Source organism: Fonsecaea pedrosoi, assembly GCF_000835455.1.
Source record: "Fonsecaea pedrosoi CBS 271.37 unplaced genomic scaffold supercont1.2, whole genome shotgun sequence".
Lineage (NCBI taxonomy): Eukaryota > Fungi > Ascomycota > Eurotiomycetes > Chaetothyriales > Herpotrichiellaceae > Fonsecaea > Fonsecaea pedrosoi.
In genome coordinates, this window is record NW_013550614.1 from 4,975,895 (window position 1) to 4,998,135 (window position 22,241).

General features: G+C 51.3%; 10 protein-coding genes across 10 annotated transcripts; 3 read left to right on the forward strand and 7 right to left on the reverse strand.

Moving 5' to 3' along the window:
- Positions 1-659: 659 nt before the first annotated feature.
- Positions 660-2,563, reverse strand: Z517_03779 (pyruvate kinase; the record flags this gene model as incomplete). The annotated part of the gene is made up of 7 exons (XM_013432883.1): positions 660-987; positions 1,042-1,875; positions 1,925-2,046; positions 2,098-2,178; positions 2,228-2,274; positions 2,334-2,378; positions 2,446-2,563. 7 exons carry the CDS (start codon positions 2,561-2,563, stop codon positions 660-662), a joined length of 1,575 nt encoding a protein of 524 aa, XP_013288337.1.
- Positions 2,564-3,476: 913 nt separating this feature from the next.
- Positions 3,477-3,890, forward strand: Z517_03780 (uncharacterized protein; the record flags this gene model as incomplete). Its single annotated transcript, XM_013432884.1, has 3 exons — positions 3,477-3,482; positions 3,540-3,622; positions 3,746-3,890. 3 exons carry the CDS (start codon positions 3,477-3,479, stop codon positions 3,888-3,890), a joined length of 234 nt encoding a protein of 77 aa, XP_013288338.1.
- A 746-nt stretch (positions 3,891-4,636) lies between these two features.
- On the reverse strand, positions 4,637-6,302 carry Z517_03781 (uncharacterized protein; the record flags this gene model as incomplete). The annotated part of the gene is made up of 2 exons (XM_013432885.1): positions 4,637-4,779; positions 4,979-6,302. 2 exons carry the CDS (start codon positions 6,300-6,302, stop codon positions 4,637-4,639), a joined length of 1,467 nt encoding a protein of 488 aa, XP_013288339.1.
- A 1,072-nt stretch (positions 6,303-7,374) lies between these two features.
- Z517_03782 (uncharacterized protein) lies at positions 7,375-8,451 on the reverse strand (the record flags this gene model as incomplete). The annotated part of the gene is made up of 1 exon (XM_013432886.1): positions 7,375-8,451. The coding sequence occupies one exon, from the start codon at positions 8,449-8,451 to the stop codon at positions 7,375-7,377; it is 1,077 nt and encodes a 358-aa protein (XP_013288340.1).
- Positions 8,452-9,325: 874 nt separating this feature from the next.
- On the reverse strand, positions 9,326-10,588 carry Z517_03783 (uncharacterized protein; the record flags this gene model as incomplete). The annotated part of the gene is made up of 1 exon (XM_013432887.1): positions 9,326-10,588. The coding sequence occupies one exon, from the start codon at positions 10,586-10,588 to the stop codon at positions 9,326-9,328; it is 1,263 nt and encodes a 420-aa protein (XP_013288341.1).
- A 1,523-nt stretch (positions 10,589-12,111) lies between these two features.
- On the forward strand, positions 12,112-14,125 carry Z517_03784 (uncharacterized protein; the record flags this gene model as incomplete). The annotated part of the gene is made up of 3 exons (XM_013432888.1): positions 12,112-12,164; positions 12,220-12,312; positions 12,364-14,125. The coding sequence occupies 3 exons, from the start codon at positions 12,112-12,114 to the stop codon at positions 14,123-14,125; spliced, it is 1,908 nt and encodes a 635-aa protein (XP_013288342.1).
- A 368-nt stretch (positions 14,126-14,493) lies between these two features.
- Z517_03785 (uncharacterized protein) lies at positions 14,494-15,827 on the forward strand (the record flags this gene model as incomplete). The annotated part of the gene is made up of 4 exons (XM_013432889.1): positions 14,494-14,518; positions 14,577-14,617; positions 14,699-14,868; positions 14,966-15,827. The coding sequence occupies 4 exons, from the start codon at positions 14,494-14,496 to the stop codon at positions 15,825-15,827; spliced, it is 1,098 nt and encodes a 365-aa protein (XP_013288343.1).
- Positions 15,828-16,587: 760 nt separating this feature from the next.
- On the reverse strand, positions 16,588-17,644 carry Z517_03786 (uncharacterized protein; the record flags this gene model as incomplete). The annotated part of the gene is made up of 3 exons (XM_013432890.1): positions 16,588-16,724; positions 16,788-17,482; positions 17,550-17,644. The coding sequence occupies 3 exons, from the start codon at positions 17,642-17,644 to the stop codon at positions 16,588-16,590; spliced, it is 927 nt and encodes a 308-aa protein (XP_013288344.1).
- A 654-nt stretch (positions 17,645-18,298) lies between these two features.
- Positions 18,299-19,966, reverse strand: Z517_03787 (uncharacterized protein; the record flags this gene model as incomplete). Its single annotated transcript, XM_013432891.1, has 1 exon — positions 18,299-19,966. The coding sequence occupies one exon, from the start codon at positions 19,964-19,966 to the stop codon at positions 18,299-18,301; it is 1,668 nt and encodes a 555-aa protein (XP_013288345.1).
- Positions 19,967-20,414: 448 nt separating this feature from the next.
- Z517_03788 (uncharacterized protein) lies at positions 20,415-21,753 on the reverse strand (the record flags this gene model as incomplete). The annotated part of the gene is made up of 2 exons (XM_013432892.1): positions 20,415-21,624; positions 21,671-21,753. 2 exons carry the CDS (start codon positions 21,751-21,753, stop codon positions 20,415-20,417), a joined length of 1,293 nt encoding a protein of 430 aa, XP_013288346.1.
- Between the last annotated feature and the right edge of the window lie 488 nt (positions 21,754-22,241).

Consider the following 22,241-nt stretch of genomic DNA (forward strand, 5'->3'; position numbering starts at 1 on the left):
ATAGGCTGAGCCATGTGCGCCAGGTGCAACTGGAGCATCCGCCAGCTGATCCTTCCAGGCCTTTGTCCATAACCAGGCAACGCCTATAACGCTTTCTCTCCGAAATGGCGAAATGGGGGCTGGAGTGCCACATGTCAGGCTCTCCTGAATGGCTTAAAGTACGTCAAGCTTTTCGCCTCCTGGACAGGGCCATGGCACTTCGTTTACCGTCCCCATCGTACTCAGTACTTTCCCCCTATCCATCTACCAGCCCATAAGCTGCTGCTGACCTACAGGCCCCAGAAACTTCCAATGCTTCTCATCACTTGGAATCACTTGTGCCAGGCGCATGTTGGGGAGCCATTCATGTTTCATTTTCGTAAGGAATAATAGAACCGGTCGTCCATAAAAGATAGTAACCATCCTTCAGTTTCCCTTCAAAGTCGATGCATACACGGAATCCTGCCGAGCCTTGAGGCATAATGAGTCTGGTGGACAATAATCCTTTTTCTTTGCCTTTCTCTCTCCTTTCTTGTCCAGTCAGCAATCCCGGCTTGCATTGTTGTCCCAGATTTCGCTCAAAAGCGCCTCATTCCCCTCGTTGGAGACTGCGGTGGAGTAAACGACGACATAACTGGCATCTGTCTCTCAGGTGCGGTGAAAAAGTCATCGACGGTTAGTCAGTCTTTCAGGCCCAGGTCTTCCTCCGCAGGCACGACACGAATGGTGTTGGTATGACCTTGGCCACCTCTCCAGCCCTGAACGCAAACCACACTGTCGCCTTTGCCCAGAACACCGAGCTTGATTGCCTGAGCAATACCCCACTTCAATCGCTTGTCCACATCCTGTTGCCAATCAACTCCACGGAAGTCGGGCTTCGGTTCAGGGAATAGGAAAGGATACACTCCACGGTACAGGTGAGCATAGCGCGAAGCAATGGCGTTGCGCGTAACCATGATGATGGGGCACACCGGACGGTATTTCGAGAGCAGTCGCGCAGAAGAACCACTTGTTGTATATGTCAGTCACTAAAATCCGAGGCCACAGCTGGTAGAGACTTACCTGGTTGTCAATACAAGGATCGCGCCGGCATTCAGTTCCATGCTTGCACCCACAGCAGAAATCGCAATGGATTCCACCGTCTCAATGGGACGAGGGCAGCTGGTTCTCAACTCATCAAATGAGTTGGCGTAGGGAATGGCAACCTCGGCCAACAGGCATGTTTCGTGCATCATGGTGACGGCTTCTTTAGGATAATCGCCTTTGGCGGTTTCACCAGACAGCATCACACAGTCGGCGCCATCGAGAACAGCATTGGCCACATCCGAAACTTCGGCCCGGGTAGGTCGAGGATTCTTGGTCATGGACTCCAACATCTGTGTCGCGCAAATAACGGGTTTGCCCTTCATGTTACATTTGGCGATCATCATCTTTTGAGCAATGAACACCTTCGCAGCCGGGATTTCAATACCCAAGTCACCACGGGCAACCATGACACCATCGGTCTCGGCGAGAATCTCGTCAAAGTTGTTCATTCCTTGCTGGTTCTCAATCTTCGCGATAATCTGAATCTCCTTGCCCTTGTCACCCAGAACCCGTCGAATGTGCTTGATATCGTCTCCTCGTCGGATGAAAGAGGCAAAGATCATGTCAACTCCATTCTTGACACCAAACTCCAAATCGGCAATATCCTTCTTGGACAAAGGCGGAAGGTCGACATCCGTCCCAGGGAGGTTTACCCCCTTTCGGGAGGAGATCTGTCCGTCGTTGAGAGCTCGCACACGAAGGGTCTTGTCATCAATGACCTTGGTGACCTCGAACGATTGGATGCCATCGTCGACGTAGATCAACTTGCCAACATCGATCACTTTGGTGATGTTCTTGTAGTCGATATACCTGGCGCCCAGTTAGTCTTGCTGCTGCAGTTTGCAGGCTTTCAACTTACAGATTCTTGTCGTCGCTGGCGGTCTGATATTTGTCGTCGGTGGTGATGTTCAGTTCAAGGCCAGCCTTGATGGGAATATCTGCGTCTCCAGGAGTGTTTCCTGTTCGGATCTCAGGTCCTTTCTTTGAGAAGTCAGCCAAATTCTTTTAGTCAATAGTTGTGGTTCTGCTCACGGTGTCGAGGGCGATCGCAACGGGGCGGCCTGGATAGTCTTTTGCCGACTTTCTGGTGTTGTCAATGACGGATTGGTGGTACTGTTGAGCATTAGCTATCGATGCCGCATCATTAACAAGCAGTGTATACCTCGTAAGAGCCGTGAGAAAAGTTCATGCGGACGACATTGAGACCAGCTGTGATCTGAGTTCAGTATTCATGCGCCTCCTTTTGAAATGGTTCTCTTTCCACATACCCTTCCTCAGCATAGTAATCTTCTCAGCCGAATTGGTCTTGGGACCTGTTATGGAACATCACAATTAGCTTCAATTGTCCGCATTGTTGCTGCTCTTTACAGGACAACATACCAATGGTGCAGATGATACTAGTCCGCCGGTGATTCTTCTTTGGCAAGTAGTCGATGTTGAGGTTGCACTGCCATTCCAGCTTGGTGCGGTTGGCGAGATGATCCAAAGCGTCACCCATTTTGTTCAATTGATCTGGGTATACAGTTCAAGCGGTGAGGGTTGGGCAAGAGAAGGCAGGGTCGCGGGCTTTGGCTCTCAAAAAGAGCGGTGGTCGGCCGCCGAAGGACTGCCCGTCAAGACTCCGTTAGTCACCAACGTCTGTCAAACGCAGGACACCAAGGATTTACACGGAAGAGACAAGATACTCACAGTCGAACTCAGGAGGTGAATGGGCTATGGGAGGAGGAAAGAGGTTAGGAGGGTTCAATAAAGAATGAATGTTGCGGTTGAAGGTATCACCGCTCAGCAAAAAAAAATAATGGCAGCCCCCCTCTCGCAGAAGCAATGGTTGAATCCAACCCAGGCTTGCCAGGCTAGCTAACCAGCTGGGCCCCAAAGGGTTGAATCAGAATGGAGCTCACGTCACGCTTATCAGGGATTGATGATGGCACGACAGGGTGACACAGCACTCACACGCTGGAAGTATCAGGCGAACAATAGGCTAATGAAATTCACCATCTGCGCATGGGGGGCGGCTACTGAGATGGTTGGTGCCGGACATGAATAGATGGGGAGGTCCGCTTGGGGGCCCATTGAAACCTTGCGGAAAGCTGAAAGAGAGGGGCCGCCAGCTTGAAAGCTTCGAGCCCATTGAGGGGCAGGAGTCAACAGCTTAAAAGAGAGATAAGATAAGCGACTCACGGGGCTGCAACAATGTTAATCCGCGATCTGCTAGGTGGCTGGCTTGTGGTCTAGGTGGACCTGGTGCCTGCGCAGGTGACCTCGGGGCGCATCTCGACCTCCACCTTTTGTTTTCTTATTCTTGAACATCACATGTGAACAAACAGGCAGGCTTGGTTTCCGTCTTCTCCCACACTTGCAGCCCAGACTCTACCCAATATCATAGCAAGATCCTTCCAATTTCAGTCACCATGGTGGTAAGTCCCATCAAACCCTGTCAGACCTTGGAATCTGCGGACCGACAACATGCATAGCTCGGACGCCTCACCCACTACGCCTTTGACGCCGTCCTGATCTCCGCCTTTCTCGCGGGGATCAAGAGAAGCACCGGTCTCACGTACGTACAGCCGACATCTTTCAGCCTTTCTCTCCCGCGCTCTCTTTCCTTTCCTTTCATTCCTCCGTTCTACTATGTTTCAAAAACTCACTGATCCTGATATCTTGACATCTGACACAACAGACCAACCAGTGTCAAGGCCTCCTCGCTCGGCGAAAGCAAAGAGCTCCAAACCTGGGTCGACCGTTATCTCGGCGTGGGCGAATGGGTGATGGACCAGAGCGTGGCCCTCATGGGCAGCAGTAGTTGGTTCGAGCGGAGGCGATGAGGCCAATGAAAACACGAAATCACGCTTTTCTGAGCCGATGCACTCACCATACGAAAAGCTTCGCATGGGGGGAGCCTTTTCCCCCTTCGCAGATGAAAAGCAGGAGGTGGAATGATGACTTTATAAGACTATACAAGAAGGCTCTAAGAATCGGAGAATAGCATGACAATCCGGCGTCAATGGAGAAGGGACGGGACACGCGCTGATGGAATGCATATCTGTCTGTTTGGGCGGACACTGCCTTGGGAATTCTGTTTTGCGACACTCTCGACTCCTCTTTTAGGCCGGGCGTAGGAGAAAATAGTTCTTTGTCGCTATACTAGTTGGCCAGATGACTTTAGCCAAATGCCGTTGAACAGCAACCTCGTTACCGCTGAACCAGACCCCTTTCGAAATATCAGCGCGGGAAAAAGTCAATGAAATACATTGCTCTAGAAAGTCTACAGAGCACTCCCTGCCCGACCCATGAGATCGATCGAGATATTTTCGAGTCTTATTTGCAAAACCGAATGACCGTGAACAACCTGGCCTTTACCCGTCCATTTGCAACCCACCCAAAAAGAACCATCGTGATACATACCTGTAAAGGGGGAAAAAGCAATCACACATGTCGTCCAGCATCATATGAACAATACATAGCTAATCTAGCACCAACTCTATGCTGCGTGTATGTGGAATCACCCCATATTTCCTCTCAAAGTCCATTGTGGTAGTGGCTCTTCGTCTTGTCTGCTGCAACCTAGTAGTTACTCGTGGTTCCCTCGAAACGTGGCGTCGATCAGCCGGTCGAGATCGATCCTCTGGTAGAAGGAGATATGGCCGTAAGGCACCCAGTACTGAGCCAGTTTGTTGGGAGAAATCATGATGAGCTGAGAGGGAATGTACTCGTCTGCAGCGAATCAATCAAGATGAATTAGCACTTGAGCCGCCTTGGTAAGAATGGTTGGGTCGCGCGGCCAACGACCAGGAGAGGAGAGGGAAGATCAAGGAATTCAGGGTACTGCTGTTCACAGCAAATGCTATGATATGTATATATTCACCGTCTTTGGAAGGAACAAGTAAGGGGCTGCCATTTCTGTAAAACTCACCATTCTGGAATCCCCTAGCGGCGACATGGCCTTTACTTTTCACCACCCTCGAGCCTCTGAACGGATGTTCCTCTGCGATTCTAATCAGTCCGCCAGGGCCGATGTCGTCCGCCACGAAGGTGTACTCTCCCCTTGGGACATGCGGATCTCCCGTGAGTTTGACCGCCATGATGGAGCCCTTGTATATGCCTTCGTCTTCGTGCATTGCCATCATGTCGCGCTGGTATTGAGATAGTTGTTCGGCTGTTTGCTGAGCAAGCACCGGTGCTTCCGGTTCGGCCTCCTCGCCCTCAGGAGGCAACCCGATGAGTCCTCTTAGATGGGCGTCTGTAGGTCGATGTTCAGGGATTTCGGGCCCTTTGTCCGATTGTATGACCAGCAAGAATTCGCAACCATGGCCTGCATAATCGCCCACGAAAATACCTTGGTAAGGCTTTTCCTTCGTCGGCGTGTACAGCGCAGGGTCGATGGTGCTCCACGTAGAGACTTCTTCGCCTATCCGGATCCCGAAGAGTGCCCTGCCTGTTGAGAATTGACTCCAGTGCCTCAAACGAAAGGTGGTTTGCGAGATCTGATCGTGTTTCTGCGGCTTATGGCCCGATCCTCGGAAGTTATCAAGGCTGGCGGCACGCACCCGAGGCATATTAGGAATTGTACTTGGTGGCCACAGAGTCATGGACTTGTTCTGCAACTGTGGAGGAATGTCTCTGCTCAGAAAGAATGAGGCGGATGTGTTATGTCCAGGCCGTCCAACTGTCATCTTGATCTCGGCTCCCCACCAGCCCTGACGAGTATTGAAGGGAACAATGTCATGTGGCAGTTTGAGGATCGGGTCGTCCAGCCAGAGATGTACACGTGGATTAAAGTTGTGAATCACCACGCCAGGTTCATAAGGCCAGAGGATACCCATGGATGGAGTCCTCTCGGCTAGCAGTCGATAGCCCTCAATACAGCCTCGCCGCGGGTCGAAACGGCAGATCATCACGCGACCGATATGCGGTTCGTCAGAGATCCATATCTTGTTTCGAGGGACAAACCAGTAGGGGTGATGCGTAATGTACAAATCGCGAAAGGATGATGAAGGATACGGGTCCGAGGGAAAGTCTTGGGCTGGGATATTCGGGCGAAGGAGGTTAGCCCAGAGAAAGTCGTTGGAGGCCAGCCCTCGTAATCGACGACAGCTACGAGAGACCGAGACAAGTGACTGGCATGGCAGATGGCAGAGAATTTGATAGAGTATCTCCGAAGGGAGTCGCACCAGGGCTCCTTTCTGATGGCCTACCGACTTGGTGCTTGTCGTGGAAGTGGCATTGTCGGACTCCATTTTTCTGTGTTGCCTGCTCTAACTTCCGGAGGGGTCGGTCCTACGACCCTAGAGGTCTGATGGCGAAATCAGTGATGCTGCTCAGTATGGGTTCATCGACATTGATGGATAGATTGAAGGAACAAAGGTGAATGACTCGGTAGTTGATGGGGAATTAACCATCACATATGCGGTCACCCAACATACATTTTTCTCGGAGAAACAGTCAAACGCCTGAAGATTGCCTCCATTCACCCCGCCTTTTTGTACCGATTCCCAGCTTTTCTTCTGCTGCTCTGGGCGCGTTTGGCTCTCAAGAGTCGAGCTGACGAGCACGCGATCTGAAGAGTCGAAGTTGGATTGGAAGATGCAGCCGATGGCGAAGTCGAAGCCTTGACTGATCAGGAAGGTGAGAATCCAGCAAGCCACCCGTCGAAGGCCGCATGCACGGGATGCCCCACTATGATCGACAGGTCGCCCATGCTTGCCATGTCTTGATGAAAATACAAGGTGGAAGCTAGAAATGGTCAAGAGACTTGTTCAGAGGGGATCTTATACAGGCTGCGTGAGGATTAACCGCAGCTCCCTTGCTTACAGTGACCGGCAGCTCGCCTACAAGTACATGGATATCAACCAGTCCAGCGAAGCATTCTTTACAACACTAACTAATACATCCATCGATAGTTCTTCCTTCTCCCATGGATTCCGCCCGAAGATATGGCTTGTGCTCATCTCTTCAGTGCTGGATCTTGATTGTACTAGGCCTCTTATTGTTGGACCAGCATCAACCGGTGCGGTTGGCACCGTTTTTCGCATCATGGAGACTGAGACGAAGGGCCGTTCTGTTTCATCCATCGTGCGGACAATCCATCTTCAATGCGACATCAGGAAAGTGAGCGCACGGTTGATGGTGCATCATGACCAAACTTCTGGTACATGCCCAACAGTCCATTGCCATCGCCACCGTGCTCTGAAGACCAAGGTGTCCCGGACTCAAATCCGCTGCGACATTGTTCTCGGCACAGAATCCATGGGAAAATTTTTTTGGATGAAGGGCTTTTTCAAGTCGCTTCTTCTCTCATCATAATGGCCCTCAGCCACTAGATTTCGTCTCGACAGGTTCCAGCTTCTGCGCATGTGGTAACGACGACGGCCGGTCTTCTTCCTTCCAGATCTCCCGCTCCAGCTGTTCAATGCTGTAAGGCTTGATGTTCGGGTCTTTGGGAGGATCAGGGATCAAAAATTTTCCGATAGTCTCACCAAACACTCTCGTTAGAAAGACTTGTCGATTCTTCCGATCTTCGTTCATCGTGACACTGTACTTGAAAAGATCTTCGGCGTATAGGTCCGTCAACTTCGCTTCCTGAAGCGCTGCTCGTGCGGCCAGCTCCCGCTCGTGCGGAGGATATTCGTGCAGGGGCTTTTTCATCTTGTCCTCCATCGCTCTAGGCAATGCCATTTGTTCCAGTGTTGGGGCAGGTCGATTGGGGTTGAAGAGCGATGAGAGGGGAGGGATGGGCTGGTTGTTCCGCTTTGCCTCGTCCACTTGCGCCTCGTAGTCCATCATTCTGTGATACAACTTGTCCGCGTGCATTTGGATCTTCTCTTCGTCCTCGGCAGAGCTACCGGCGTTGGTCATATATCCCAGCGCTTGCAGAAACTTGGCCTGCAGTGTATAGCAGCGGTTGAAGGCCTTTGTCTCTTCATGGCACATGGTCATTCTTCCGCGTATTCTGTCCGTTACATTGCCGCCCTTGAGGCAGATCTGTTGCATTTCCTCCTCGAAGGCGCAGTTCTCCAGTGCGGCTTTGTGTATGGACTGATTTCTGTTTTTTCTTGCCGAAAGTACTCTCTCCACAGGCGTGGACGTAGCTGCAATGATCTCGTCTTGTGGGATGTAGGTCTTCCAGATGTGCTTGTATCTGCCATCCTGGAACAGCGATTCTTTTGGCAGCGGCTTGTCTTCAGGAGGTTGTGCCGCATCAGCAACAGTCTGCTCGGAGGGCTTCGAGTTAGGAGCGAGGTTTTGTGGTGGCTCTGACGGTTCCGCAGGAGCTTCAGCTGGGACATATGGACGTGGTTGTTGCTCTTTCAAGAACTGCTTGAGATCGTCGTCGAGGGCCTTTGCGGGATCATTTTGAGCGTTTCTCCCACCCCAGAACCAGCCCATCTCTTCTAGGGAATCGCCTGCTCTTTTCAGATCGAATGTGATACAATGGTGTCCATAGTCCACCTCTCAACCGCTGTTGCCATGTTAGAGAAATGCGATTGAGATTATTGGCTCGCTGGGGTCAGACTTCAAAAATTGTTTCTCCGCAGCCCAGCGCCAAGATTATCCCCCTTGTTAGTCCCCAACTTTGTCGCATCGTCGTTGTTTTCTCGTTTGATGTGTTGCCTTTACTCCAACTTATGCTTGAAGTCGCCCCTATGTACACGTCCACAGCTGCATCTGGCTCTCTGGCAAGCGCCAATATCCAATTTGCGGCCAGCTGTACGCTTCAGTGGGCTCCATGTCAATCAACCTAAAAGTGCTATCAAATGGATAACACCTTCGAAACACCTGCCACGCATAGTGTGCAATGAATACGAAAAGAGATACTTTTAGGAAGTCTATTATTGAATTCAGCCTGATCACCGAGCCATGCCTAGTAATATCCTGGTCTGATATATTCCTTAAACTGCGAAAACCTATCCATCACTTTTATATATGTCCCACTCAGATTGTGAGCTCGAGACTGTAGCCCGAATTTTTAACATCACCCTCGGTAAAGATTTCGTACATGAGCCATCCCTGCAAGAGCGAGTAGATACTGGGGGAAGAGATCCGTTAATCATGAGATTAACTATAAATGCGGCTTGAGAACAAAGACAATCCAGTCGGGCGCCAGAACGATGAAGATTTGTAAGAGGCCTCCCAAGACCTCAGATTGCGAGACCTCCGTCGACGACAATACATGCGAAATGTACAACAGAGTCGAAAGAGAAACAGTAATTTCGCTGCGAGACCGGTCAAACGGGAGTATTTCCGTCCGGTTGAACGATGTCTACCAGAACAAAGCAGCGGCGAGGGCGCCAATGGCTAGACCTGTCATGGATCCGTCGGCCCTAGAAGCAGCTCCCGTGAAGGAAGTTGAAGCGGAAGTACTAGATGATTCCTCGGCGGTAGTTGCGGTCGCGGTTGCACCAGCAGAGCCAGAAGCCTGCCCGGTCGCACCAGATATGAGAGAGCCAGTTGCAGTGGCCCCGGAAGCACCGCTGGGGCTGCTACCTCCTGTTGTGGCCGAAGCACTGCCAGTGGCTGTGGAAGTCGATAAACCAGAGTTGTGCCAGGTCGCAGTGCCATTGCCAGAACCAGAGGTAGCCGATGCGCTTGATGAAGCAGATGTGTAGCCTGCTGTGGAATTGCAGGCGAGGTTGTAAAGGGGTTTACCGTTGCTACTCACGCCGAACGATGGAGAGGCGCCCTCGTCAGCGAGGATATACCACCAGAAATCGATGCCACGGTTTTCGAGGGCACACGCAACCTGCTGCCAGTATTCTGCGGCGTCATCCGCGCCGGGGACAGCGAGATTAGAGGTGGGTCCAGACACTGGGTATCCAGTCTCGGTGATCCAGATCGGCTTCCCCTGGGCAACGGCTGCGACCTTGTCGTAGGCCTGGAAGAAAAGGAATCCACTATTGTCTATACTGTTGGCATCGGTTGTTTGGAAGTAGGGGTATTCATCGAGACCCAGGAAATCGCAGGAGTCGATGACTGGGTTATTGGTGGCATTGACATAGACATTCCAGGTGTCAACATGACCAACAGGCGCAGAGGCAAGAGAGGTGTCCTTGATGGTGTCGCGGACCTGACTGATGTAGTCGACCAGAACGTCAGGGGACTGACCGATGCCGCTGTTGGCGGCAATGCCAGTGGGGGAGATGCGGTAGAGGTCCTCGCTTCCCACCGAGATGCCAACGACAAGGTCTGCAAAATCCGAACCGTACTGGGAAATGGCTGATTTGAGAGCGTTGAGTTCGTTGTTGAAGGCCGTCTGGTCTACGGATGCCCACAGGCCCAACAGAAGGGTTGTCTTGGTATCAATGGCAGCCTGGAATGCAGAGCTTGGGGTGTCGGTTGTCCCTTCCTGAATCATTGTATACAATCTTGCACTGGTAAAGTCACTGGTGCCAGCCAGGGACGCGGCGGTCTTGAATTGGCTCAGAAACGAGTCGTAGGTTTGACCTTGAGAGGCATAGTTGTACCCCTTGACGGCGGCAAGGGCGGTGGACGCACCACCTAGAATAGCAAGGAGGGAGCTCTTCATGTTGGGAGCGTCTGTGAGGGCGTGTCAAATAAATACTGAGGAAAGAATGTCTTAGATACTATTTAAAAATGAATGACTGAAGTACACAAGCAAAGAACAATTGAGGATAATTCAAAGAATGAATATGAGTGCAGAAGAGGAAAATTCAGTCAAGGGATGAAAAGTGCTTTGGCCATGTTATTTACACATACTCCATTCACATATCCATACGACCGTCACATGTGGGGGATGCTCAGGGGGGCTGACTTAGTCTGAGACATGTGAGTGGTTCGGTTGGCCGGTACCTGCATCATGTGGCGCTGGTGGCGCGTCTATTGAGCTTCGCCACCGTTGGGTCCGTGTTTGAAAAGTCCGGGTATGCCGCGAGTGGCTAGTCTCCGCTGGGGACAACGGCACGTCAGGTAGGGATTGCACAAAGTATTACGTGGAGGGCTGTACATATGATATTGTGTACCCCATACCTCTACAAGTACTCCTTCGCTATGATTTACATATATCCACTTGTACGTAAAGGAGAGACAACAGTCTATTCCGGTTGTAGTAAAAAACGCCAAGACCTCAATCGATCAGCTAGGGGGATCACTGGGATATACAAGGACCTGGGGCAGGTGAAAGGACAGGAACCGAGAGCCTACGGTCGGTTCTGTAAAAGGCATCACTGTATACAATTGTATTACTCAGAGTCATTACGAACTAGAAGCCGTTGGTGAGTGATGAAATCGATCAAGAAGAACGCCACACATCTTCACTTCGTGGTTCCAACGCCGATTTAACAATCTTGATTATGGTTCGAGGGCAGATTATGTTAGGAAAGATGTCATGGCAACAAAGACGATTGATTGTGATAAGCCAGACGCGGGTCGTGTGGAGGCTGTCGTTAGATTTGGTGCAAAAAACCAAGAGACGTTGACTGGCAGCCTGAGCAGCTGGTTGGATCCGATCACCATTCTCATGACCCAGCCGAAGATATATGGAGATTCCTAAGTTCAGCTTGACCTGCGCATGGAGGGGCACTACAGAACCTGCCTGCATGATGGACTGATTTCGATGCGAATACTATTAATAGGCTTTTGGGACGCCATGGTGTGATATTGCAACTTCTTCGCAGCATAACTAAACGCGTACCACTTGGTGACAAGATTAAGCGAGAACCTTAGAAACAAATGGATGGGTATGCCTGTAGCGGGGTGCTGTGGCCTGGGATACCTGGAAAATCCGTCGCCTCGCATAGGACAGTTGGTAGACGAGAGCATAAGACATGGCGTTGTTGATGTACTGGTTGTGACCGCCAAGCCATTTGGCTAATCGGCTCAACGGGTGTTTGTTGATGCCCTTGACGCGTGTCTGCGCGTCCACCGGATCGTCCCACTTTGGTACCAATCTGTATCGACTGCGACCAGCTGCTTGAGTGCTGGTTCATGGTCGCCGTCGTCGCCGCCTATGCCTATTGTCCTCGCCAATAATCATTGAATATACGTTACCGCTACGATCCCTCGAGGTATCAATGACCTCCACCAAATACCATGGCCTCTTACAGCCGGCAAGATCGAGCGCTGATGCGGCAGCGAGGTGCTGGGTTCGTTACTTTCTGCTCAAACTACACAAAGCGAACTCGACGCTGACAATCCCAGATCGCGCGCTGTTTCGACTGCTGATTTTGGCATTAATTTTGGGTTGGGTGACAGTAGGCTGGAGCGTCAACAAATGCGACAGAGGGGCGCCGGGTATGATAGTCGTCCTCCACCTGGTCTACGCCTCTAACGTGCCTTGCTCAGGTCTCGCAAGATTGACAATGTCGACTTTGGTATTTCTTTTCCTACTCCGGCCCAGCGTACGCACACGAAGACACCACAGCCTCGAAGGTCGACTTCGCGCCAGCCATCAAATACACCGACCAGACATAGACAATCATCGACGTCCACAAGAACGACCAGACGATATTCAAGCAGACTGAACTCCGCTCAACCTTCAGCGCCTGCGCCTGAGCCGCAGTCACTAGAAATAAATGATGAACATGGAGAAACAAGCACTCGCTCTAGCAAAAAAAGGAAATTATCCCCAGCCGTTGTTACGCCGACTCCACAATCTCTACCAGAGATCGTTAAGCCGACGCCCACGAGACGAGCTTCAAAGAGGACAAGTTCCATCCGAACATTCACGATTGCAGAGGACAATGACGTCCAAGTGTCTCACTCCATAAGCCAGGCAGAGGCACACCCTCAGACATCCCCATTGTTCGTTCCACAGCCTAAGCACGAGAAGGAGAACAAGACGCCTAACACTAATACCCCGAAGCCAAACCGTGAGGATTCGGGCCTACAGACCACAAAAAGCGGACGAATTCTGCTTGCGCTGTCTGCTGAGGAGGAAGATATCGATGAATCTGCTTCTGAAGCCCTACTCGTAGAGGCTGATGACACGCGTCAACAATTACTGCATGATGATAAACCACTAGATTTGGACAAGCACGGCTCTTCCAAGCAGCAAAAGCGGAAAAAAAGAAGGTCCCTAACCTTAAAGCGCAAGAGACGTCGTTCGTCTACTCACAGTCAGGCTGTGGATGCATCGAAGGAGCAGTCGCCTGCTGTTACTTCTGAAACGCCGGATGAGGAAACTCCATTACCTAGGGCTAAGCTTCTGGCAGATCGGATTACCAAGTATAGCAAACTTGGGAGCAAAAGGAATATGAGAGCAGCAACTACAACCTCTGATCGCGAACAAACACCTGACAAAGGAGAGGAGGACGATGACTCGTACATTGAACAAAGCTCTCCTGAAGTCGAAATGCCTGCTGCAAGTACGAAAGGCAAGAGAAAGACTCGCCGACAGAGCTCCCGAGAAAGTCCAGCGGAAATCTCCAAAGGCGACAAAACCGTGACTACCTTTCCTATTCTCACGCACCGGCTGACTGGCTTCTCGATATTGCCGACTATCCACGAAGACGACGAAGCTCCAGTGGGGGATGCACTCCAGGCAAGCGATCGAGCTCAACCCAACGTGGTAGACGTGCTGGCCCAGATTTGTCGAGAAACAATTTCAAACGCGATTGACCGCATAGCTGAAGTTACGCAGTCCAATAAAAGGACATCGCTGAACAACAAGCGAAGCGCTCTCGAAGCCTTCGGAAAAGACCTTGATGATGAATTGTTTGCAATGTCTGAGGCCGTAGAGAATCGCTTCAACCTGGAAGGCCGTGTTCGGAAGTCTAAGCGGGAGAAAGCAGCTCTACGAGCAGAGTACATCGAGTTAAGGAGGGAGCGCGAACAGGTTGCCTTGAAATGTGACGCCCTCAGACGACGACATTGGCAGTGCGAAGAGTCTACAAGAGCAAAATGGACGCTCAGTGAAGCTGCCATGGGGGTGGAGCAGGAGATGGACAGAAACTCAGATGTCGAAGATGAAGGTATTGAGTTCCTCATCCGAGACGTTACAACATCGATCAGCAATGTCTCGGGACAAGGCATTTTGGACAGGGTCGTGTCGTTCAATGCTCAGTTGGAGAACATGGCATTGCTTTTGGAAAGAAGAAATGGTTGACGTTGATTCGATGCATCATGAGGTTAAATCTAAGACGACTGACGGTTCTGGGGCTATATTTTTGGTATATTGTGTATTGATGTGACTTTGGATGCTGTGGCTCATGCTCGGCAGGGCACTAAATGCGTATACAAAATCGTGACCGTGATTATGTATATTGAAATGATGGCGAGGACGTCAGTAGCCTATCACGTACATGTGGCTTGTCAAAGGAAGCTCGTCTCCCCAACGAGGTTGAGGTTGTTCCGATAGCGGAGAGCTGTGGGGGCTCAGCCTTGCGCTGGAGCTTCTCCAACGAGCAATTATTTTCTCCTCCACTTCGCGCAGTAATAGGGTCCTTCTTCACTCAAGCAAATCTCGCTATAGATATGGCAGGTCGAACCTTGCGGATAGGTATGGTCACTCACCAGGTATTCTACACCATCACGCTGACATGCGCGTCAACAAACAGGTCTCATCCCCGGTGACGGGATCGGGCGCGAAGTCATTCCGGTACGAGTCTTGAACCGTCTCCCAGCTTTCCCACAGCCATCGGCCATGTTAGTGTCCATGCCCTAATACTCGTGCTTTCAGGCCGGCAAACGCATTCTCGAGTCGCTCCCCTCGTCGCTGGGCCTGAAGTTCTCCTTTGTCGACCTCGATGCAGGCTTCGAGTGCTTCAAGCGCACTGGCACTGCGCTGCCAGACAAGACGGTAGAGACACTGCAGAAAGAATGTGACGGTGCATTGTTCGGGGCTGTGAGGTGAGCAATATCCCCTACAGCTTGACTATTTCTGTGAACGCCTAAGCTTCAGTCACAAACCAGACGACTGACCCATTGCGCTCTTCTTGCCAAACAGCTCCCCTACAACAAAAGTCCAAGGGTACACGTCTCCGATCGTGGCCTTGCGCAAGAAACTCTCCCTCTACGCCAACGTCCGCCCCTGTAAGACGACTCTCTCCCCGGCTTTCCAATCGCCCGTCCCGCACCCCATCGACATGGTCATCGTGCGCGAAAACACCGAGGACCTGTACGTGAAGGAAGAGAAGACCTACAGCGACGGGGAAGGCGGGGAGATCGCCGAAGCGATCAAACGGATATCGAGCAAGGCGAGCTGGCGGATCGCGAACATCGCGGGCGAGATCGCGCTGCGCCGGCAGCGGATGCGGGAACAACAACAGCAGGGTTCGTCGGCGCAGAAGCAAGGCATGGTCACCATCACGCACAAATCCAACGTCCTCTCCCAGACGGACGGGCTCTTCCGCTCCACGGCGCGCGAATGTCTCTCTCAGCCGCAGTTCTCCTCGCTGAAAATCGAGGAGCAGATCGTCGACAGCATGGTGTACAAGCTGTTCCTCCAACCGCAGTACTACGACGTCATCGTCGCGCCCAACCTGTACGGGGATCTCCTGAGCGACGGTGCCGCCGCGCTGGTCGGCTCGCTCGGCCTCGTGCCCAGCGCCAACGTCGGTGAAGGCATCATCATCGGCGAACCCTGCCACGGATCGGCCCCGGACATCGAGGGCAAGGGCATCGCCAACCCGATAGCGACCATCCGGAGCGTGGGCGTCATGCTGGAGTTCTTGGACCTGCCCGAAGCCGCGCAGCTGGTGTACAACGCCGTGGACGCGTCTTTGGGAGAGGGCAAATTCGTCTCTCCCGATCTCGGCGGCAAGGCGACAACGACCGAGGTCGTGGACGACATTATCAAGCGACTATAACTCCCTTGACCATCCCCCTTGGGAGAGATTCTGGTAGAAGTAAAATGGAAAAGATTTACGGCTCAAAGACCCGACGAGATTTGCGGGCGATATGAGAAACAATCCCCAGACATCCATGTTTGTTTTACAGCTTTGAGGGATGTTGGCGACACTCGACACCTGTCTGGATAAGGCAGCATAGGATCAAGTAGAAGACAAAAAGCGTCTCAAATGTCAAAGGTTTCAAAAAGCAGAGAGCTCGCATGATAATGGAACCCCAATTGTAGAAAGGCTCAGGTTCAAACGACAGAGGTGCATTTGAAGGTCGCTCTATGAAACCTCTTCTATATCGACCTGCTTTGCGGTCAAATCAAGTGCCATTGGACCACGATGTTCCATCGTCCAAGTCTGGTGCCTGCCAGCATTGGGCATCCGGTGGACGAAGTGATTCATAGAACTTGTAGAGCCCATACAGGCAGAAAGCAAAGAATGAACCAAGTAGGCCACATAACGAATGGATCAGGTTGCTGGCACCTCTTCATGAATTTGTGTGACATTAATACCTATACAATCCCCCGGGTCATAGTTCCCAGTCAACCTGTTCGCGGGGCATCAAATATTGAATTGCACATTCAAAGTCGCCCACCCCAGCCCATTCAATGTATGTTGCAACGCCTTCTGAGTGACTGTCGTCGACACCTTTCAGGAACTAGTCCTTTCGAGAACCAGTACTCTATTCGTATGCGTCAACGTACAAAAAGCCAATGATTCGATCCCCAATCTACTGCTTCTTTGTCGCGAGCTGTCCTTGCTCTTTGTCGAACGCGGCGTAGGTGACTTGCAAACTGGCCACGCCGGAAACGGCCACGTACAAGATCAATAACAGGAGGAGTCCGACCAGGTAGCCCATGAAGATGCCTACGCCGACATGTCAGCAGATGATGGAGCCAGGTATGAGCAGTAAGAAAAGAGACAACCTACCAGGAGTGAAAAATTGATACTTATCAAACAACGGCCCTTCAATCATGGTCTGGTTATTCCCAGCCGTGTTCGCCCCCGCATGCACTCCAAGATCTCGCCTCAGATCGAGATGCATACTCTCTTGTATTTGCGAGTCCATATCATATTCCGCGGCTTCTTTTCCATCCGCTTCTTGGGCAGTCAGCATCCCGTCCTGTGAGCGGCTGGTCGTGTACAGAACAGTGTAATTCTGAGTTGGCAGCAGGTCTAACACAGAGGCCAGGAATGCATCGTTCGAAGAGAGGTCACTAGCTCTGTTCGAGCCAGCAGATGGCGCTGGGAGGATAAGCTCGAGCAGCCGCGGTGATGGGGATAACTCCTTTGTCGGAATACCTCCTCCTTCTCTCGAAGCATCAATAGAAACCACCGAGACGCCGCATTTGGTTTTCAAGACATCGACCCATGTAGAGCTTTCAAGACGACCGAAAACGTCCGGAACAGTCAAGCTACTCCGGACAGCCGACCCTTGGGACTGGGAAGGCGATAACGCTTTTGCAAGTAAGGGTGTAGATCTCCTGGATTTGGAGTAGTCTTTAGCGGACACTCCCGGTTGCGAGACAAGAATGTAGTAGTCAGAAGGGCACGAGGAGAGGGTCAATGCGATGTCCGAGGTCAGTAGGGGTGCGGACTGAATGTGTGAGGTCGTCGCTAGAAGTCTATATGTACGGCGAACAATGATCAGTTTGATATGTGCCTAAACTTCAAGGATTGGTGTAAACATACTCGGAGGTTGAGAACATGAAGAAGGGCGTAGTATCGAGATAGCCATGGGCGCATTCAACGGCCAGCGCCAAAGCGCACTGCCGAAAGAGACGCATGGCTCTGGAATTGGCTGGGGGATTTGTCGGTGTTGAACAGTCAACGCAGGCAGGTCTGGGAAGCTTTGATATGATGCATCTGGGGTTCTCCCGCTTCATCGTATACCCCGATCGCATCTATGGATATAGCCAATAGAAGAGAGTCATATCTTGGCTGTTTTGTGATGTTTGCGCCGGACGATAAGGCTGAGACGGCCAGATAAATTTTCCTATCAAAGCTCAACTCCAAACTTTCGCTCTCATTTCAATCTGCATTACAACTTGATAACTCCTCAAAGCTGTCTGTTGATATTGGATCAGGCAAATATAATGATTCTGCTGACCCTTTCTGCCTCGGTACTAATCAACATCGTTACTGGGATTCTGTTTGTTTCTAGGTATGTAACGAACTCTGACTGCACCTTCCTACTCGAAAAGCATCAAACAAAAGCAATCGTATGATGATACAACTTCTAGCTGATTCAACTATTTTGGTCGAGACCAATTATGGGTCAATGCGAATACCTTTTTCTTTCCCCTTCTGAGATTCATTTCGTTTCCATCCATTGCGAGCACATGTGTTGGTGATTCAAGATTACTGACTCTTACAAATAGGGATAGTAGAAGTACAAGTGTCTGAAGAATCGGAAACCGTGTCGAGTCTGCGAGGACAACCTACATGCTGGTCCTTGCGTGTCTTTCCATAGCGATAATACCACCCTTGACATCTCCGATCCATCCCCACTTCTTTTTCCGCAGGGCTTCTTGCTCTGTTGCCGCATCAGCTTCGATTTTTTCTATCAGTTTCTGTGCTGCGATTTGGCTGTCGTTCCCGCGCTGGCAGACAAAGTATACCGATGAATACTGCTCTTCACCTACGCTGTCTTGTGCCTCTCTTGCTGGGCTTGGGGGTATTTGATCGGAGTGGCCACTCGGCTTCGTGGGGAAGCTGTCATGTCTCGTAATCATAGGGATATGCGATTCCTGATCGATCATACCTCCATCTGGTCCCATGGGAGGGGGCCTAACCCCCGGATTCACCCCAAGGACACCAAAGGCTTCGCTTCCGTGCCTCAGGATATGCGAGATTGGGATATTTAAGCTGCCCCGAACCTTTGGACCAAGCTCATATTCATGCTCTTCGCGAACGTCCACCACAATAGGCTTGCTTTGCTGCTTACCACTTCTGTCTGGCTGTGTTTCCTCCTCGACCTGCTTCCGGAGAAAGTCTCCAGCGTGAATCCTATTGTCCTCGTCGAGAAGTTTAACATCTTCGAAGACGCCACAAAACGCCTGGTAGTCGAGTCTGCCATGTGAGATCACCTCTGCCGAGACTTTCGTCACATTTTTGGTTGCTAGAGTCTGGTCATCGCCGCATGCGACACAATCCTTGCGGCGGCCTCGCAAACCGATCGTGCGGAACATACTTCGTGGGTCGGAGGCGTAGGTGTTGTACAGGAGCATTGTGTGTTGTTTCTTCTGCGTCGGCGTCTCGACGGAAGCTTTCGTGTCGTTCGCAAATTGATCTGCCCTGGTTTGACGTGGGATATGCCCGCCGCTCGTGATTATCTTGATCGCCTCTCCAGCCATCAAAGTCCCTATAACCCCAACCACAGGTCCAAGGATGCCTATTTCGCTACACCCTCGTACTGTTTCCGGGGCCGGTGGGCGAGGAAAAACACAGCGATAACACGGCCCCTTTTCGTCCCCCTCATAAGAAGTGGGTGGGTTATTGAGGACAATCAGCATGCCCTCGCCTCTCTGCGCGGCTCCACTAACCAGTACTTTTCCTGAGACCACACAGGCGTCAGAGATCAAATAGCGCGTTGCAGGATTATCGGTACAGTCGAGCACAAGGTCATATTGTGACACGATGTCCAGGATGTTGCTCGCGCTGGCCGACTCTTCATGGCAGACGTACACGATCTCCGGGTTCAGCTCTCGACATCTCGTGGCGGCGGATTGGACTTTACTTTGACCCAGGCGTGCAGCAGATTCCGTGTGGACAATTTGACGGTGGAGATTGCTGATTTCCACAGCGTCGCCGTCCATAAGGCCCAATGTACCGATTCCCGCCCCTGCAAGGTACAATGACGCGGGTGAACCGAGGCCGCCTAGTCCAATTATAAGGACTTTGGAGGCTAGCAGAGACTCTTGACCTCGGAGTCGAACTTGAGGGACTAGCATTTGGCGGTTATATCTTCCGGAAGCAAGAGGTGGCGCAGGGAGAAGAGCAGATAAAGACGAACGAGGTTCCACCTCCGACGTTGCAGAGCGGATTTGGTCTTCGTAACGTCCATCTTCTGATCGTGTTTCTGTGATGAGGACTCTGGGATTCGACATGTCTAAGTCCGATGACCCGGCAGCGTGGGCAATAAGTGGAGGCGGAGGAGGATCGGCCTTGGGCTGAGGTATAGACCTATCTATCCCTCAGTCAACAATCCGCGGAAACAAAAGAATACAACCAGACAAAATGAAACAAGAGTATTCATTGATCAAAGCTCTGGTCTGGTTCCTGGCCGCGTTAAAGCATCGGATCACCCGACACCTGGGCGACTGACTGACTTCCTTTAAAGGAATCTTCGTCTATCCCCAAGGTGGCTATATTCATACATAGGCCAATAGATCATACCACTCAACCCATCCATTTCTGTCGCTGGGTATCATATCATACTTGTAGGTCAACACCAAGACTTCTCCGGTCTTTCCGGACAAAGTTCTGCCACTTTCGGCAAAACAAACTCCCCGATTTCGCTGAGGAAAAACACATGCAGAAATAGTTGCGTCGGACTTACTCGTCTTCTGGTTCGATCAAATCCGGGAGATGCTCGGCCTTCTCTTTGCCTTCCAGGATGTTGTACACAGCGGTGAGTAGAGGAAAGTCCTTCTCTATTCCCTTGTACTTGAGGAATTTGTTTACTTCATGGGCTGTCAGAGCTCCCTGCAGCTTCTGGCCGTTGAGTTCTCTTTCTTGGATCTCCTCGATCGATTTGCCCTCTTGTATACTCATTTTGGCACACCGAAAGTTGCGGCCACCCGAACAGGAGGTGATCAAATCTGCAACGCCCGCCGACTCAACCGTAAAAGTGTCAGATTGAATGGTGTGAGGGAAGAATCTGTTTCCGAATTCTCTCATTTCCAGGAGGCCAATTCGCATTACTGCAGCCTTGGCATTGTCGCCCCAGCCCAAACCGTCAACCCAGCCAGCAGCAACCGCAACAACGTTCTTCAAAGCACCACCCAGTGATACCCCGGCCACATCAGAGACTACTCGCACGTGGAAGTATCGACGGTGAAACAGTTTCTTCAACGTATCGTGGTCGATGGAGTGATATTCGGCGGGAAGGGGTTTGAGCTGGACCTTCGATGGCTTGCCAGAGACATCCTTGTGTACCAGTTTTGTCAAGTCAACATGGCTCGAAGCTGGGCTAGGGCCTTGAGATGTGGCGGGCGTAGGTGATTGCGAGTCCATCAATGGTGGATCGTATGCCACTGTAGTTTCACTAAACTTCTCTTGAGCCACTTCACTGGCGATATTTGCTCCAGACAAGGCACCACAGTATATTCCCAATTCCTCCCCAATAGTCTCGGAAAACAAGCTGATGGAGGACTCGTGAACATTGACACCTTTGATGCACGAGATGCCTCGAGCGAACGGGAGGATATGGCCACGGAGTTGCTTGCATAGATTGAGAATAAATTGGTGGGGAAGATTGAAAATCAGAATGGTAGAGTTCTTGACCGAGTCGACCAGGCTAGGATTGGCGACGACATTGGGAGGCAAAGGAATCCCAGGAAGGTATTTAACATTCTCGTGGAAGGCGTTGATGAGAGTCGAGAGTTTCTGTTTTCCTTTACTGAACTCAGAGGCCTCGTCGTAGTGTTTTGATTTCTTGTCCAATTCAACCTCCTCTTCATAAACCCACATCTGCACCTCCCGTTCGAATAGCTCCGGGTGTTCCAGTGTGTTTTCACCGACAAGTTTGGCGATAGTCGATCCCCTATGTGCGTCAGTAAAGTTCCCACAAGTAAGAGCACGGTCATTACCAATTTCCGGAACCGATCACAGTGACCTTGTGCTTCTTCGCATAAGGAGTTAGACTGGACATCTTCACCCGAAGCCCGTCCATTGTGACGGAGTTGGTGCTTCTAGGAACAACTGAGAGTTGATGCGAGGAAGCAAGCAGTCTAGGAAAACGAAGAAATAAAGGCGATCGAAAGGGCAACAGCATCCAGTGCTGAATGATCGTGACCAACGGGTCTTCAAAAACAGTTCCCGCTGCGAATTTTGGTGAGTGGTGGGCTGGATGCAAAAGGATTTTGGACAAAAATGTTGGTCAACTCAACATCTCGCGTGACGCAGGAACATGTCATAATGGGAAAGGCTCATTGAAGTTATGAGTCCAGCTGATCTTTTCCTGCCCGCTAGTGGGGGAAGAGGAGAAAGCTCCACCAGGCCAACGATTTCTTTTCCAGGGTCGTGGGTGCCTAGTTCAATGCCTAGAAATGAAGGAGTTCGGCTCTAAGGGTCCAGAATGGGCACTTACGGCAGCACCGAAGGTCCCCCACACCACCGCACCACCCGCGCTTTCTTATCGATAAGGGGAAAACACTGGCG